The 15,919-nt window shown below is 43.7% G+C and overlaps 1 protein-coding gene and 1 pseudogene across 2 annotated transcripts in view; both read left to right on the top strand.

Annotated features, from left to right (window-relative positions):
• The first annotated feature begins 1,964 nt into the window (after positions 1-1,964).
• LOC144308020 (large ribosomal subunit protein P1 pseudogene) lies at positions 1,965-2,352 on the top strand (annotated as a pseudogene).
• Positions 2,353-7,761: 5,409 nt separating this feature from the next.
• MSN (moesin) overlaps positions 7,762-15,919 on the top strand; it is a 67,242-nt gene continuing 59,084 nt past the window's right edge. For both annotated transcript variants that reach the window (XM_077889274.1, XM_077889275.1), the window contains exon 1: positions 7,762-7,996. In XM_077889274.1, coding sequence (XP_077745400.1) covers positions 7,985-7,996 — 12 coding nt within the window. In that variant the 5' untranslated portion in view covers positions 7,762-7,984. The remainder of the gene's footprint in view (positions 7,997-15,919) is intronic.

Below are 15,919 nucleotides of genomic sequence, written 5' to 3'. Positions count from 1 at the left end.
TGCTAAGTCACATTTCCCCCATTTTTCCTCATAACGTTGACTCTTTGGACTCCAGCACAAATATTACAGTTTGTTCTACTTTTATGTTTTACCATTATTTGGGCTTGTCACAAACTTTTTGGATCCTAACTCTATTGCTCAACCTATCCAAATTCTCTCTTAGATTCTTCTTTTTTTCTCTTTTGTTCTTTTCTTCCCTCTCTTCCTCTTCTTACTCCTATTCATGTTTCTTTTTTTCTTTTTCTTTTTACCATTTTATATAATTACAGTAGTAATTCAGGCTAATTGAAAAAATAAATAATATAGAAATATATACACAAAGAAGAAAAAAATTTCTCTTTCATTTTTAATCCCAGTTCCCTTTCTGGAGATAACAACCGGTATCAGTTTACTGTGCATATTTCTCCTTTTCTGGGGACTTACATAGGTATAAACACATGGATTTTTAAATAAATATTTTATTTATTTATTCATTAGAGACACAGAGAGAGAGGCAGAGACACAGAGCGAGAAGCAGGCCCTATGCAGAGAGCCCAATGCAGGACTTGATCCCAGGACTCTGGGATCACGCAACACATGGATATTTTCATTCATAAATAGTATCATTCTATTCATATTGTTCTGTAACTTCATAGTCATAGTAGTTCTTTTCATGGTAGTTGATGGTTTTAAAAGGCTGAACAACATCCTGTTGAATGGATATAATATAATGTATATTGTATATAATTAGTCCCCTAAGGATGGGCATTTAGTTGTTTCCCTTAATTATATTAGTATTACAGTGAATGTTCTTATTAATTCCTCTTTGTGAACAGTAATGTGTTTCCCTAAGGTAGAGTGGTAGCAGAGCTGGCATATGTGCGCGCGCGCACACACACACACACACACACACACACAAAAGGGGGAGAGATGAGAGAGAGAGAGAGAGGGAAAGAGAGAGAGAGAGAGTGAGAGTGTGTGTGTGTCGTAAGTGGAGGGAGGAATAATGAGATAGGATAGAACTAGGAGGTTCTGTTCTGTTAGTTTTGTCTTCTACTAGGAGAATTTAAGTCAGTGTAAGGGAAATTTGGGCCCTTGGAGCATCTGGACATAATACAACTTGATAGGCATGCAGGGATAGACATGAGAATAACAGATCCCTCTCTTCCCCTGAGCAATTTGTCCTCAGCTCCAAAGATATGCCTGGAAGTGTGTTGGGTTCTTTCTGCATGGAACACAAAATGTGATCCCTTTCCAGAAGCAACTGTAGCCCAGCCTGAAATGAGGAAAAGAAAAGAAAAAAAATACAACAGTTGACAAGACAAAGAAAAGATGTGGGAGGGAAGCCAGATAAGCACTGAAGACCTTGGTCACTACAGGAGGTGGGGAGAGGCAGAGAGTACAAGGAAGGCAGGAGAGATCAAAGGAGGGATTTGTGCAGAGACAAGAGTACACTGTACTGTGTTCATGTAGTGGAAGTAGCCTGGGTCCAGGGGAAGGGGTATGCTGGGGATCTGTGGGAGGAAGAAAAGTCTACAAAGGTTAAGTGTGTGCTGGGGAGAGGGGGTCACCTGACCCACTCTAAGCACAGGTGATGGCTGCATTTCTGAAGATCATCATGGAGCCCATGTGGAGGATGGCTATGTGGAGGATGGCCTGGATGGGGCAGCCAGGGGGCAGGGAGACCAGGAAGCCAGTGAGGGTTGTCCTAGGGCACTGACAGTGGAGATGAAGGGAAGAAGTTGTGAAAGCGGGGCTTGGTGACTGGATGGTAGGGGTCAGGAAGAAGGGAGTTAATGATGGTAATGGTGTGCACATAGAGGACGGTGCTGACAGCAAAACCACCAACAGACACAGTGCCAATAGGAAGGAGAGGCCTTTCCTCAGCTGCCACTATGGTGCTCGGTCTAGGAAGCTAAGGCTGCTTTGGGGTGAGGCCCTCAATTCATCTGGCCACTAACACCGCCTTTGGCAGTGCCCGCTCAGCACTTGCCCTCACCATGGCCTCCATCTATAAGCTCACCTGCATCTACTCAGCCCTCATCCTGCATGACAATGAAGTGATGGTCACGGAGGATAAGATCAATTCCCTCATTAAAGCAGCAGGTGTGAATGTTGAACCTTTCTGGCCGGGTTTGTTTGCAAAGGCCCTGGCCAACATGAACATTGGGAGCCTCATCTGCAATGTAGGAGCTGGTGGATTCACCACAGCAGCTGGCGCTGCACCAATGGGATATTCTGCTCCTTCAACCACTGCTGCCCCAGCTGAGGAGAAAAAAGGTGAAGCAAAGAAAGAAGAATCTGAGGAGTCTGATGATGATATGGGCTTTGGTCTTTTTAACTAAACTTCTATAAGCTGCCCAATAAAAAGCTGAACTCTTAAAAAAATATAGGAAGGAGGGCTCCTAGGGAGGCAGAGGGTGAATACCCCTTGTAGAGCCTCAGGTAGAACCAGGCACCTGGTCACTGCTGGAGGCATGAGTGGAGTGGACAAATAGTTTCTTTCTAGGTGTATTGAATTTGTGAAATGTGGGTCATTCATGGAAATTGCCATTTACTCATCAGGCTATCTGGCCACATATGGTCTCTGGTCACTGAGGGTAGAGCTGAGGGCTAGAGACTCTATTGGGAGACTGAGAGACTCTCTCTGCAAGGCTACTTTCATATTCCAAGAGGACACTGGCTCAAACTGAATTGATAATAGCTGGTTGGGGGAAGCTCTTGAAAAGTTTCCAGCCTTTTTAGAGGAAAAGCCAGAGGCAAGCTCTTCCCTTTCATTGTGGTCCATTAATATGATTAATAATAAACATTCCCAGGAACTTGATATTGGCAAGATGCTGTATCACCCCTGTTTATTATCTCCTCCCTACTATCTTAAGCTGTCTAGTGTGACTACTGAGGTGCAGTGGTGATATGAATCCTAAAATGCATCTCTCTCCTTGGGTTTTCTGATCACAGGTCAGGTTGTGGAAAGAATGTGGCCTTTTGACTCACAAAACCAGAGCCCCCAAATCCTTGTTTTTGTTGTCCAAGTCAACAAACTGTGTGACTTTTAGATAAGTCACTTCACTCCTCAAAGCTTCAAATTCCTCATTTCTACCTCTACAGTTTCTTGCTAGATTTTGAAACGTCCTCCTCACTGCTTAGCACACAATAGGTGCCTCATTAATGTATCCTCTCCCCTTTCACCCAAACCTTAGCTTTTACTTCGAAGAAGTGGGTAGAAGACTGAGGATGCTTAAAAACAGTACTTCTCTACTGCTGAAACATAGTGTACTCACAGCCATATTGTACCAGGAGGACCTATTTTGAGGACACAGCAGTATATTCTTTTGCTTATTCTCTTGTTTGTGTAAAGGGTACAGCTAGCGTAGTGCTTGGTCTACTGACCCAGTGGAAGGAAGTAAGAGAAAGAGCCTGAGTGTGTGGCCTCAAGCTAATGTTTGCCCTCATTTCTGCCATATTTCTCTTTTATGAATAGGGGAGGGGTGCCAGGGTGGCTTAGTTGATTAGGCCTTGGTCTCTTGATCTCAGCTTAGATCTTGATCTCAGAGTGGTGAGTTCAAGCCCTACATTGGGCTCCATGCTGAGTGTGGAGCCTCCTGGAAAGAAGGGAGGAAGGAAGGAAGGAAGGAGGGAGGAAGGAAGGAAGGAAGAGAGAGAGAGAGAGAGAAAGAAAAGGAATGAATAGGGGAGAAAAGCAACTTTGGAGGCTTAGTTAATTGCTTACGTAAGCATCAGCCAAGAGCAATTGTGCTGAGTGAAGCAGAAAAGATCTAATGTAGATGTAAAGAAGGACTTTCCAACAGTGATGAAAATGAAAAGCAGCCCTCAGAAAGTTCTAAGTGATGGGATCTTTCAACTGTTACCATCCAATAAATGGGAGTGTGGGGGTGCTTCTTTATCCAATGTATCTCTGGAATTCAGGATTGCTCCCTATCCAATTCCTCTCTGGTATTGTCTCCCCTGCACTATCATGTCCTCTGAAGGAGAAATAGTATTTAGAATGCAGAAGCTTCTTTATTGCATTGAGTTTAGATATTGGGGGTGGGAGGTGATCAATAGTCCAATCTCATTTCTTTCTTGAGTTTGGCATAGGCTTTCACATAAATCAACATTATGCAGTTCCTGCTTTCAATTTCCTTGACTTTGATATCCAGACTTGCTGCTGCTTTATAATAGTCCCAGTCTCCCAGGAATCCTGAGCCTTTCCACCTGGACCTCATGTCTGGCCCAAAAGCCCAGATCTTATGCATCTGTTATCCTCTGATTCAAATGCCTCCACCTACCTTGGACTCTAGCTCTAGAATGATTCTGTACCACCCTCTGCTCATAACTGGATCTCACCTACCTTTACTGCTTAAAAAATACTTGCCTATTCCTCATTGAACCTTCTGAATTCAGATCTTCTGAAAATCCAAGTGTCTTTATACCTTTCACTTTCCTTACCCAAGGTAGCCAATATACATTAACTTTCATACACATGTCTTCTCTCTACAAACAGTGGCATAAACCTCATCATATCTAAACCTAAGTGTAGGGATTACTCTGGCCATAAGAAGGTTGTGCTCTCATTTCACATATCATGGTAGGGAGTGGGGTGGGGGAAGATAAGAAGTTCTGGCCATATAGGTATAAAGTGTTTTACAAAGAAGTAAGAAACAAAGGTGTATTTCTCTGGCCATCTTGAAGAACAAGAGAGCACCTCAGCTGCCTCTACTTTTCTCTGGAGATGGAGGGATAACTAGGATGGCTCCCTCCCTAGCTAGATGGCTTTAAATGTAACCCTTTAAGCAATGTCCAGCTGCTTGACCATAATAACCATAATCAGCCTCTGTCTGGTGAAGTTGGAGAGGGGACTACTTCCCTTGTTCTAACTTTCAAAATTTCTTGCTTGTGTTATCACAACAGCTTAACTGAACTCAGTCTTCTCTATTATCCCTGAATCCATTATTTACACCTATTGCCCACTCATGGATAAGTTCTTTCCTCTTTCCAATGCTCAATTTGGGGACTGGACTACACAGTTTCTGATAGTCTATGTTTTTCTCCTATTTCCCACATTTCTCCTCCCCAAAGGGCAAACCCTATCCTCTCTTGGCCCCTCTTCCCATCAGCTTCCTTAGCTTCCCCACCCTCTGATCTTTCTTTCCCCATTTGGACTCCTGTTCCCCCTTTCCCTTTTAATAGTATGTTCAGCTGCTTGACACTCCCTGACCAGCTCTCTCTTGTGTGTTACAGGGAGTGTTGACATGGGACATGGGGAATGACACACAGGGGGATTCCACTCTCCAGAATGAGTAATGAAAGTTGGAGTTTCCAATCAACTTCCCCTCCCTCTTTAGGCACTTAGTCTAATCTGAGGCCCTTGTGGGTTTTAGGAGAAAATAAATGAGGAAATCCATAAGTTCCTTGAACTTCAGGGAGAAAAAGGACATGGTAATGTCAAGGAATGTGATTGGCTGCTCTTGCTATCCTTCCTGCTGAGCTTCCTGGGGAGTGCTGCTCTTCCTTGGAGGATCAACTGCTCAGCTTAAGAAAATAGTTTGGGCAGGGAGGTTTTTTTTTCAGTAGTATAATACATCTAAAGTAATTTTATTTTTTAAATTTTATTTTAAATTCCAGTATATTTAACATAGAGTGTTATAGTACTTTCAGGTGTACAATATAGTTATTCAACAATTCCATACATCACTCTGTACTCATCACAACAAGTGTACACCTTAATTCCTATCACCTATTTCACCCATCCTCCCAACTCTATCTCCCCTCTGATAATCATCAGTTTCTCTATAGCTAAGAGTCTGTTTTTTGGTTTGCCTCTTTCTCTTTTTACTTTGCTTGTTTTGCTTGTTTTTTTATATTCCACATATGAGTGAAATCATATGGTATTTATCTTTCTCGACTCACTTATTTCACTCAGCATTACACTCTCTAGCTCTATTCATGTCACTGCAAATGGCAAGATTTCATTCTTTTTATGGCTAATATTCCATTGTGTATATACTATATCTTCTTTAACCATTCATCTGTAGATGGACACTGAGCTGCTTCAGTTATGTGTAAATAATGTTGCTATAAACATGTATAGTTTGTGCATGTATCCTTTTGAATTAGTGTTTTTGTATTTTTTCGGTAAATACACAGGATGATTACTGAATCATAAGGTAGTTCTATTTTGAACTTTTTGAGGAACCTCCATATGTTTTCAGGAATGGCTGTACATTTGCATTCCTACCAACAGTTGCAAGAAGTTTCTTTTTTCTCCATAACCTCTCCAAAACCTGTTGTTTCTTGTGTGGTTGATTTTAGCCATTCTGACAGGTATGAGGTGATATCTCCTTGTAGTTTTGATTTACATTCCCCTGATGATGAGCTGAGTGGGGAACTTTGTTTACCTTAGCACACATCAATAAATTTTGACAGCAGTGAGAGAAACTGAGACACACTGATTGATGCACAGTGTTGAATTGGGAAAGCAGAGGAGCAGGGAATAAGACTGCTGATTCCTGAGTGCAAATGCAAGGCTAGTCTTTATGCAACCCTGCTACACTCATCTATTGTTCTAAGGATTCTACTTTCTTTCTCATCCTTTTATAATGTCAGAGTGGGAAAGGACCTTGGAAGCCCATGAATCCAATGTTTTCTTGTTAAAAAAGGGAAACTCAAGTCCGGAGAGGGGAAGGGACTTCCCAAGGCCACACAGTGGTCAGAGTGAGTTAATGGCAAAGCTACAACTAGAAGCCAGGTGTCTGACTACCCATCTCAAATATCCATTCCACTTCTCCCAGTTGGCTTATCATACTTGAGTTATGTGGTGCCCTACATTTTAAAGGATACCCAGACCATACCTTGTTGCCTATGCACAAGAGGAAAAAAACCTGACCAGGTTTTTTCAAAGTAAAACTCAAACTAGCCAGATAACTGCTACAATCTTGAACTCCATTGTCCTGGGATTCTGTGACCTTGAAAGAAGTAGAATGATTGCTGGCAGACACATCAAAGGCTTGGACGGAGGGTGCATCCAACCTGGGATATTATAGTCTTATCAGAAAGTAAACACGTAAATCATGAATGTGTTGGGAGAGGGGATAAAGCATCAAGCCATTGATTTGAAGAAGGTGAAGACTGGGATTTGAAGGAAGGAAAATAAGCAGACAAATAGGAAAGAAGCCAAATTCTGTTGAAAATGAGAATTGAGTAAGAACAGGGAGGAAATATGATGGGAAAAGGGATACGGAGACATACAGAAGATAATGAATGAAGTGTTAGTGGAGCTGAGGCAGTGTAGCCAAGAGAAGAGAAGTTTGGGGGGGATCTGTAATCTTCAGACCTCTAAGGAATTATCAGGGGCAGTAGGGGACTTTTGTGGGGCACAGGGAGCAGAGCTGAGATCCATAGGGTAAGTCACAGAGAAAAGGAGTTCAGCTACACACAAGGACTTTTTGAGAGTCAGAACTGTCTTGAGAGGGAACAGTTTTATAGGTAGTGAGCTCCCCATTAGTGGAAACTTGCAGTCAGAAGCTGTAAGCCTCTGCCAGGGTGCTGCCCTGGGTTGGGCTCTGCTTGAAGGTGGGGCCAGATGGCCTGGATTTGAAGGTGTAGGGGCTGTGAAAGGGGTGGGATTAAGAGTGGACCTGGGTCGGCGGTGGGAGTCCCTCTTGGAATGCCCAGGCCCAGCCTGACACCCACGAGGCTGGTGTGGCCAGGCTGGGCTGGGCGGGGCCAGGCCAGCGGCCGGCGAGAAGGCGGGCGCGAGGGCGGGGAGCAGCGCGGAAGCCCGGCCACATAAAGAAGCCGGCTACGCGACAGGGGCGGCTCTTTCCTGGGTGGGGTTTGTGAAGTTGTGGCCCGTTAGCAGGAAGCCGAGCAGTTGTCCCGACGCTAGAGAGGGACCCAATCTGAGCCCCCAGCCCCCAGAATCCTTGCTGTGTGTACTGAATGCTCAGTGCTGCCCGACAGCAACTAGCCGAACTTTATCAACTCTGCCACTTCTGCAGTCACCATGCCTAAGACGGTGAGTAGGGGGATGTGCGCTGCCGCCCTGGGAACTCTAGCTGACTCTAGTAGCCTCTTGCTGTGGTTAGGGGCTTGATCAGCCTTCCGCTCACTCAGAACACCGTGCCCTCCCCAAGGCCTGGGTTGGGGAGGGGCGAGAATGGAGATATCCTATGGTGAGCCCTGGGGTGTGAGGGGCTGCCGGGCTAGAAGTGTGGACTGGGCGGGACTGGCCTCTTTCTCAGATTCCAGTTTCCTGCGTGTGGGATGAGACAGTAGGGAACGTTCCATAGGGGCCTGAGGTCTCCTCTTGCCCCTGACAGGCTATGGGGGCAGGGGAGAGGAACACTTCCTCCAGATCAGGAACTGGCGCCTTTCTGGGGGGCAAGGCCATGGTCCAGGAGGGGCTCTGGAACCAAGAAGCAAGGGGGTTTTAGGGAGATGCAATGGGATGATTCTGCACCCCCACTCACATTTGTCATAGTCTCCCCCAGTGGCTCCAGCTGTTTCCCACTAGTAGGGGAGGAAAGAGTTGGTGGAGGAGAGAGTTGTGGAGGGACTCATCAGAGGCTGTTTGCTTTTACCTAGGATCACTAATACTTCACTGGGAAGAGAAGTTCTGCTCTACTTCCTAGGGTAAAAGACCGGTTTCTTCCTTCTTTCCACCAACAGATCCCTGTTCTTCCTATTGCTTAATGTCTCTTTACCTCCTCCTATCCCCTCCAGACTGTGGGGTTTGGATTCTCCCCTCTTGGGCCACACATTTCTAGAATGGTGGTAGCTTCTAGGATTTGATCTCCACCCCACTGGCTATTATGAGAAGAGCAGAAGCCTCCTGGGAGTTGGGGCCTAGGGAGGCCGGATGCCCAGAAGGGAGGGGCATGGGAGGGGTTTGTCTGAGTAATGAGTCCTGCTTGCTTTTGTGCAAGTCATACCAAAAGGCTACTGAGGCCCTTCTCTTGTTCAGGAAGGCCTGGTGACCACCCTGGCTTGAGTCCCTAAGGCCAAACAGTTTGTTGTGCTTCCAGACCCCTCTCCCTAGAGGACTGCCTGAGCCTTGTAGAGCTGAGATAGTGACTAGTAGTCTTGAGAAAGTCTGAGGGTCCCTGGAGGAGAGTAGTGGGGGGCCGGCCTGGTTCTTTGGGTGTATATTGAATTTTGTTGTCACATTGCTGTATTCCAGCCTTTCTGCCAAGTCATTCTTGCTTTTCTTGCCTGTCCATTAGAAACATCAAATTTTCAACAAGTATGTGCTTCTACATTCTCTCTTTTTAAAAATTGTTCGTGGTTTTATGACATGGGGTTTTTCCACACTTGTCCCTCCACCCCCAACACACTTAAAGTGAAAGAGAATGGTTTTGGAAAGAGAAAGAAGGAAAAAAAGTCCACTGTCTCTGCCAACACAGAGGATTACAAAGATTCTTCCAGGAGATTCCTTTTGAGTTTATCTCTCTGTGGGTGGTTTTACCTAAATAAGATGGGTGGATCTCTGGGAACAGACTTTGACCCATGACCTCTCTTCACTAGTGGTATCTTTCATCCTCAATTCTAAAATATCTCCTAACTCTGAGAAACAAACAATGGATTGCTGAAGGGGAGGTGAGTGGGGGCATGGGGTAACTGGGTGATGAGCACTGAGGAGGGCACTTGATGGGATGAGCACTGGGTGTTATGCTATATGTTGGTAAATTGAACTTAAATAAAAATAAATGTAAAAAAATAACTGAGGGACGCGGTTGAGCATCTGCCTCCAGGCTTAGGGTGTGATCCTGCCCAAGATCCGGGATCCAGTCCCACATCAGGCTCCTTGCAGGGAGCCTGCTTCTCCCTCTACCTATGTCTCTGCCTCTCTCTCTCTCTCTGTGTGTGTCTCTCATGAATAAATAGATAAAATCTTTAAAAAAATAACTGAGAGTTATATAAAAATAACCGAAAAAAACCCTGAAAAAATAAATAAAATATCTCATCTTTAAATGCAACTTGACGGGCCTGGAAATTATCTCAAAGTTGCCTTAATCATCCCATCTCAGTAAGAATTGGCAAAGAAGATAGTGTGGTGATCCTTTCCAGGGCTTGGAGAGAGGCTGGAGAATGAGCAGTTTGAGGTCAGGCCTAGGTACCTGAATGCTGAAGGTATTTTTATGGAGATTGACTGAAACTTGAATCAAATTGGAAGGAGAGGGATGAATTTTTATAGTCTAAAAGCTTTGGAGAATTTTACATTCTGTTCAGTTTAAGAGATGGTCAAATTTTAGCAGAAGTAATTATATCATGCCTATTAAGACCATACAATCTTGACCTGAAAGGGACCTCTGAGACTGTCTAGTACAACTTTCGCCCTCTCCCCAACCCACTATTTATCTCTTTTAACTAATGAGTATATTGGGCCTATAGAAAAGACCCTACCAGGCAGCCTGGGTGGCTCAGCAGTTTAGCGCCGCCTTCAGCCCAGGGTGTGATCCTGGAGACCCAGGAACGAGTTCCACGTTGGGCTCTCTGCATGGAGCCTGCTTCTGTCTCTGCCTCGGGGTGTGTGTGTGTGTGTGTGTGTGTGTGTGTGTGTGTGTCTCATGGATAAATAAATAAAATCTTTAAAAAAAGAGAAAAGACCCTACCAAGATTAGGACCCAGGCTTTTTGATGCTTATTTCAGTGACCCTCCATTCTGACTTAGTGATTAGGTTCTTGAAGTGGAGTCTTCTCTCCTGGCCAAAGCAAACTGCCCCTGTTTGTAGCCCTTCCTGGTCCTCAGATAAAATAGACAAAGTAACATTGGCATTTGGTGGTCTCTGGGTGAGAGTTGGGGGTTTCACAAGGTTCCTGCCCCCTGTTACTTTTCTCATTCCTCATCTCAATGCATCCAGAGGCATACACTAGTTCACTGCAGGCCAGCTTTAATGAAGGATGGAAATTCCCTATTTTCCCTTCCTTCTTCACTAGTTAGGCTACCAGGCTATTTCTGGAGTATGATAGATAGGGAAGGATAGTGGAAAAATAAAATCCGTTCATTCATATGAACCATGTCCATACTCTGTTGAAGGTTGGTTTCACTTTTATAGTCAGTTGTCTCCCTTAGTAAGCCCAACCTCCATTAAATCTGTTAAAACATGCTTCTCTGCACCCTCTCCCTGCCAATTCTTAGATTCTGCTTCTATTTGCCATTTTCCTAAGTTTGCTTTAGTAGCCAGTATGAAGAAGCTTTTTAACTGATATCTACACTTTCTGCCATGATATTTGTAAGAAACAAAAAACAAAACAAAACAAAAAACCTTGCCTCTCCCTGCCCTTTTTCATTTTTTTTTTTCAGATCACAGAATATTTCGGACTGATTTCCTAAAAAGAGATTGTTTTAAATTTTCAAGGTTTCCTTAAGTTTTTGGTTTGTTAGAGTTGAAAAGGCTCTTCAAGTCTAACCCTTCTCATTGTATAGATGGGGAAACTGAGACCCACATATAAGGAAGGGCTGACCTAGAATAATGTAGCATGTCAGTAGCAAAGCCAGGACTTGAATCTAGGTCTGAGTTCGAGTATCAGTCTTGGTAAATAAAACCTTTTCAATTTGCTGGATTTTTACCCCTATCTCAATAGGTCAGAGAAAGGTGATCAAATGATTGTTGAGGGGACCATCCATGTGGGCAGATATAGAGTCCACCTCCTTGAAATATTTGAAGGCTTCTGGATCTGCATTCAGCTAAACTTTAACAGGGACTGTGTGGGCTATTTATTCTCCTGCCATTCCTAGCATTGCTTGAGCCACTCGAGTGGCACTAAACTGGTACTTTGTGAATAGAAGGCAGAATCTCAGTCTTTTAACCCTCGAACCAGCCCTGCCTACAGACTTCAGGGTGGGGCAAGGGATTAGGAATGAAAGTTATATGTAAGAGAGGGTGCCTCTGGATTCTGCATCCTTTCACTGCTTTATTCCTCCAGTCCATTCGGCCCTTTGTGAAAGCATAGATGATAAAGCAGGAACCATCTTGGGGATTTCCTTTAGGCTGCTTCTTGAATAGCCATCTGGGCAGAGAGGGGGTGGTGGGGCAGGAGGACACTTGAAGGCACTAACTAATCTATACTTAGTTTTGTAGAGGGGAAAGTTGCTCGGTGAGTGGGTGACAGAGATGATATTGACCACTAGTCTGCTAACTCTCCATTATTCTCTAGCTGCCTGTAACAATTGCTTGTGTTAAGGGTGTTATTTTTACTTTTCTCTCTTCCTCCTTTCAGGAGAGTGCTTTAATAGATGGTGAAGTGATATTTAGAGGTCATCTGGTCTTTCTTCCTGACTCCAAATCCAATTCTATCTGGATAAGATGAGATGACAGCTACATTTATTCTGAGTTCTGTTCTACTTGTGTTGCTTGGCAACAGTCTGTCTAGGTTCCTTTGTATCTTCCTTGGAGTCCCCCTCACTGGAATTTCCAGACTCAAGGTCTCCAGAAGGGAGAGTATCTGGCTACCAACACTACCAGCATTGGTGCTTTAATGGCTAGAGTAGCTGAAAATTGGCATTATTATAGGCTGGGAACAGTGTGTTTCTGATTTTCCAAGATAGAACTGAGTTTATCATGTACATCTTTCCAAACTCATAATCATTTCTTCCTGCTACCACACCCCACTCTTCTGCCTCAAAGGAAAAAAAAGAGTACAAAGGTGGTCTCCTTTGGCCAGCCTGGTGATCAAGTGGAGAGGTGGTCTTGTCATGATAGGATGGCTTTTGTTTTTCATCTTTACCATTTCCTGCTTGATAGAGCTGAAAAACCTTACATTTCCAGGTTTTGATTTGTGGTACAGTAACTTGAAGGGTAGCTCAGGACTCCATTGATTTGGAAAGTGGCAAGTAACACTGACCTGAGAATTTTTCTTTTTCTCTTTCCATGTAAAAATAACATCTTCCCTGTCCTCAATAAAGTGATCTAAATGAAGTAAATATTTAGGCAAGTTCTTTCTTTAGGGTCCCAGTCTCTCCAGTTTGTCATGAGGGTACTATAAAAGTAGTAAGTACACTCTAGTGTACTCCAGTACTAATGTCCCTGAGTGCCTTGATGATACAGCTTCAGGCCTCCCATTTGTATGTTTTTCTTAAGACATTTTTCCCCTCAAAATTAGGGTGCCTTCTTTGTACCAGGCAGTGTGCTAGGCTTTGCTGGGAATACACAGTTTATCAGCATTTGCTAGAATATGCCTTCTTTGTCCCCGTGTACCTCTGCAGTACTAAAAAAATAGTACTGTGTGCTGAGTTTAGAATGGAGAGTTGGTTTGTTTCATTAGTAGCTTTGACAAGAACACTGGAATGAGTGTCCTTGATGTTTCTTCTTAAGTTTATAGAGGGGAACGGGGTATGTCTTTCCTTACTGAGGAATAAAAAAGAAACCAAATAACATTATATTGTGAAGGCTGTGATTTGACTGAAGAGCCTCAGACAAACAGACAACTGCATGAGTTTCCTTCCCTTTCTTTTCACTGGCTGCCAGTAGCATATATCCTCTGTAGGATATGGAAATGGAAATGGAAATGGAAATGTCAGGAAGCTGCTAGGTCATGTTTCTTTTTTTTTTTTCAAAGATTTTATTTATTCATGAGACACACAGAGAGAGAGAGAGAGAGAGAGAGAGAGAGAAGCAGAGACACAGGCAGAGGGAGAAGCAGGCTCCATGCAAGGAGCCTGACATAGGACTCGATTCCAGGGCTCCAGAATCAGGCCCTGGGCTGAAGGCAGCGCTAAACCGCTGAGCTACCCGGGCTGCCCTAGGTCATGTTTCAAAAGTACTTTTAACCTTATGAGTGTGGTAGTTAGATATTGGTAGACCTTGAGGAGCTAATGGACCTCTTCCCAAGGTATCTACTACCAGTGATCTGAGGGCTAGCTGTTGTGAGGTACATTTCAAGTGCGTCTCTACTTAGGATGACCTTAGCCTTAAGCTTCACTTCAGCTGATTATTCTGGATGGTCTAGGTTTCTCACATGGTATTTTGAACCAGAGACCAAATGACCAGGCCTTAAAACTTTTAGTTCTACCTTTTTTGTTTTAGATGAGGCCAGCAAAGTCCAGCAAAGGGAAGTGATATGCATGAATGGTAATAAGGTTGGGACTAAAACTCAAATTAGCTGGCCTCCAGTGTAGGGAAAGAACATTAAAAAAAAAGATTTATTTATTTATTTTAGGGAGAGCAGGACCTGAGCCAAAATCAAGAGTCAGATGTCCAATGGATTGAGTCACCCAGGTATCCATAGGGGAGGAACTTTTAAGATATTCCTTCTAAGTGGCACTTGGTGTAGTGTGCTCAGAGTTTCCTACCTTTGTACTAGGGTGACTTGACCATAGTTTTATGGCTATGGAAAGAGCAAGTCCTTCTGAGTGTGTACAGCTGACCTCAGCGGTTACTTTATATGGGGATGGTTCAAGCTCTTACAGTGTGTTTGAGACTCTTTGTAGCACATCCCAGGAAGGTAAGAGTTTTTTGCTTTGTTTGCAGTGGGTGGTAGAAAACAGATGTGTGTGTTGAAGGGAGGTAAAGAGAGGAGACTAGCCTCATTTTCCTGCTTGTGACTGGCCTCAACTGTCCTAAGAGTCTTAATGGAGTATAGTTATTCCTTTTATGTATATTCATAGCTAGAGGAGTCAGCCAGCTTATTCAGGATCACATAGAGTTGGAAAGGAGAACTTGGCTTTCCCAATCACTAAGTTAGTAGTCTCTCACTAACTTGCCTGCCTTGGAAGAATGACTCTGTTCACCATGGGGGCACAGACTTCCAGAGAATTGGCTCTGGTGATTACATTAACAAGATGGCTGCAGTGGAGTTCCCCTAAACAGCTTCTGCTGTAGAGGTTTCAATCAGCGTGTGACTCAGTTTTTCTGGGGCCCCAGAATCACTGTTTAATTTTCCTGCCTGCCCCTCACCCAAATTGTTGCTTTCTCTTTCTAAATTTTGAGTTCTGACCTTTCTGTATCTGACTCAGTGCTCCAGCTTGACCTGTTTCTTGAGTAAGGAGAACATTATGGTACTTTCATTAGTACTTTGGTGGCAGTATTTGATGCTGTAGCAACCATTTGAAATCAGACTGGAATCTCCTGGCCTCAACCCTCACTACTTACCTCTAGGTGTTATAGGCCAGGCCTAGGGCAGGTAGAGACCACCCGCACTGTTACAAAAAAAAAAAGACTTTTCAGGCCTTCATAGAAGGGTAGCATAGAGTAGTAGAGAAAAGCACAGACTCTGCAACCAGACTTCTTGGACTCAAATCCCAGCTGTGTGACCAATTAGTTGTGTAGACTGGGGCAAGTTACTTAATTGTATGCCTCATTTTTCCTCAACTGCAAAGTGAAGATAATAATAGTACCTATTTCATAGGGTTGTTCTGAGGATTAAATGAGGCAATATGTGTAAAGTGCTTAGAACTATGCCTAGCATCTAATAAGTTAGATGCAAATGTTAGTTATTATAATTACTTATGGAATCGAACTACCCAACCATGTGTTAGGTAAAATGGATAAGAAAGAAGGCAGGCAGTTGCATCCTCACCATTTATTGAGTGGCTGCTAGGTACTATTTACTATAAGGGGTACAAATAAATGACGGGAGTGTACAATTGCTACGTTCATAGATCTTCTGTTTAATTGGAGATTTAGGGCTAGCTCACTTAAAAACATTTTGAGAAAAATATATTTATATGGCAATCTCTATGGATTTTGGGAAGGGGGTTTAATGGGACATGAACAGGACTTTGAAGTGTATCCTTGGGAGTGGTGGCTGTTCTGGGTAGGAGAGTGATGTGGTTTTGGTATGTGGACATAAACCCTAGTCTAATGCTCTTTGGAAAGTGAGTTTGGGGGGCCTACATGGCTCAGTCGGTTAAGTGTCTGCTTCAGCTCAGGGCATGATCCCAGGGTCCTGGGATTGAGCCCCAAGTTGGAATCCATGCTCAGTAGGGCATCTGCTTCTCC

This window comes from Canis aureus, chromosome X (genome assembly GCF_053574225.1).
Source record: "Canis aureus isolate CA01 chromosome X, VMU_Caureus_v.1.0, whole genome shotgun sequence".
NCBI classification, from domain to species: Eukaryota; Metazoa; Chordata; class Mammalia; order Carnivora; family Canidae; genus Canis; species Canis aureus.
Note: the sequence above shows the minus strand (reverse complement) of the source record. Positions and strands in the feature narration are given on the sequence as shown.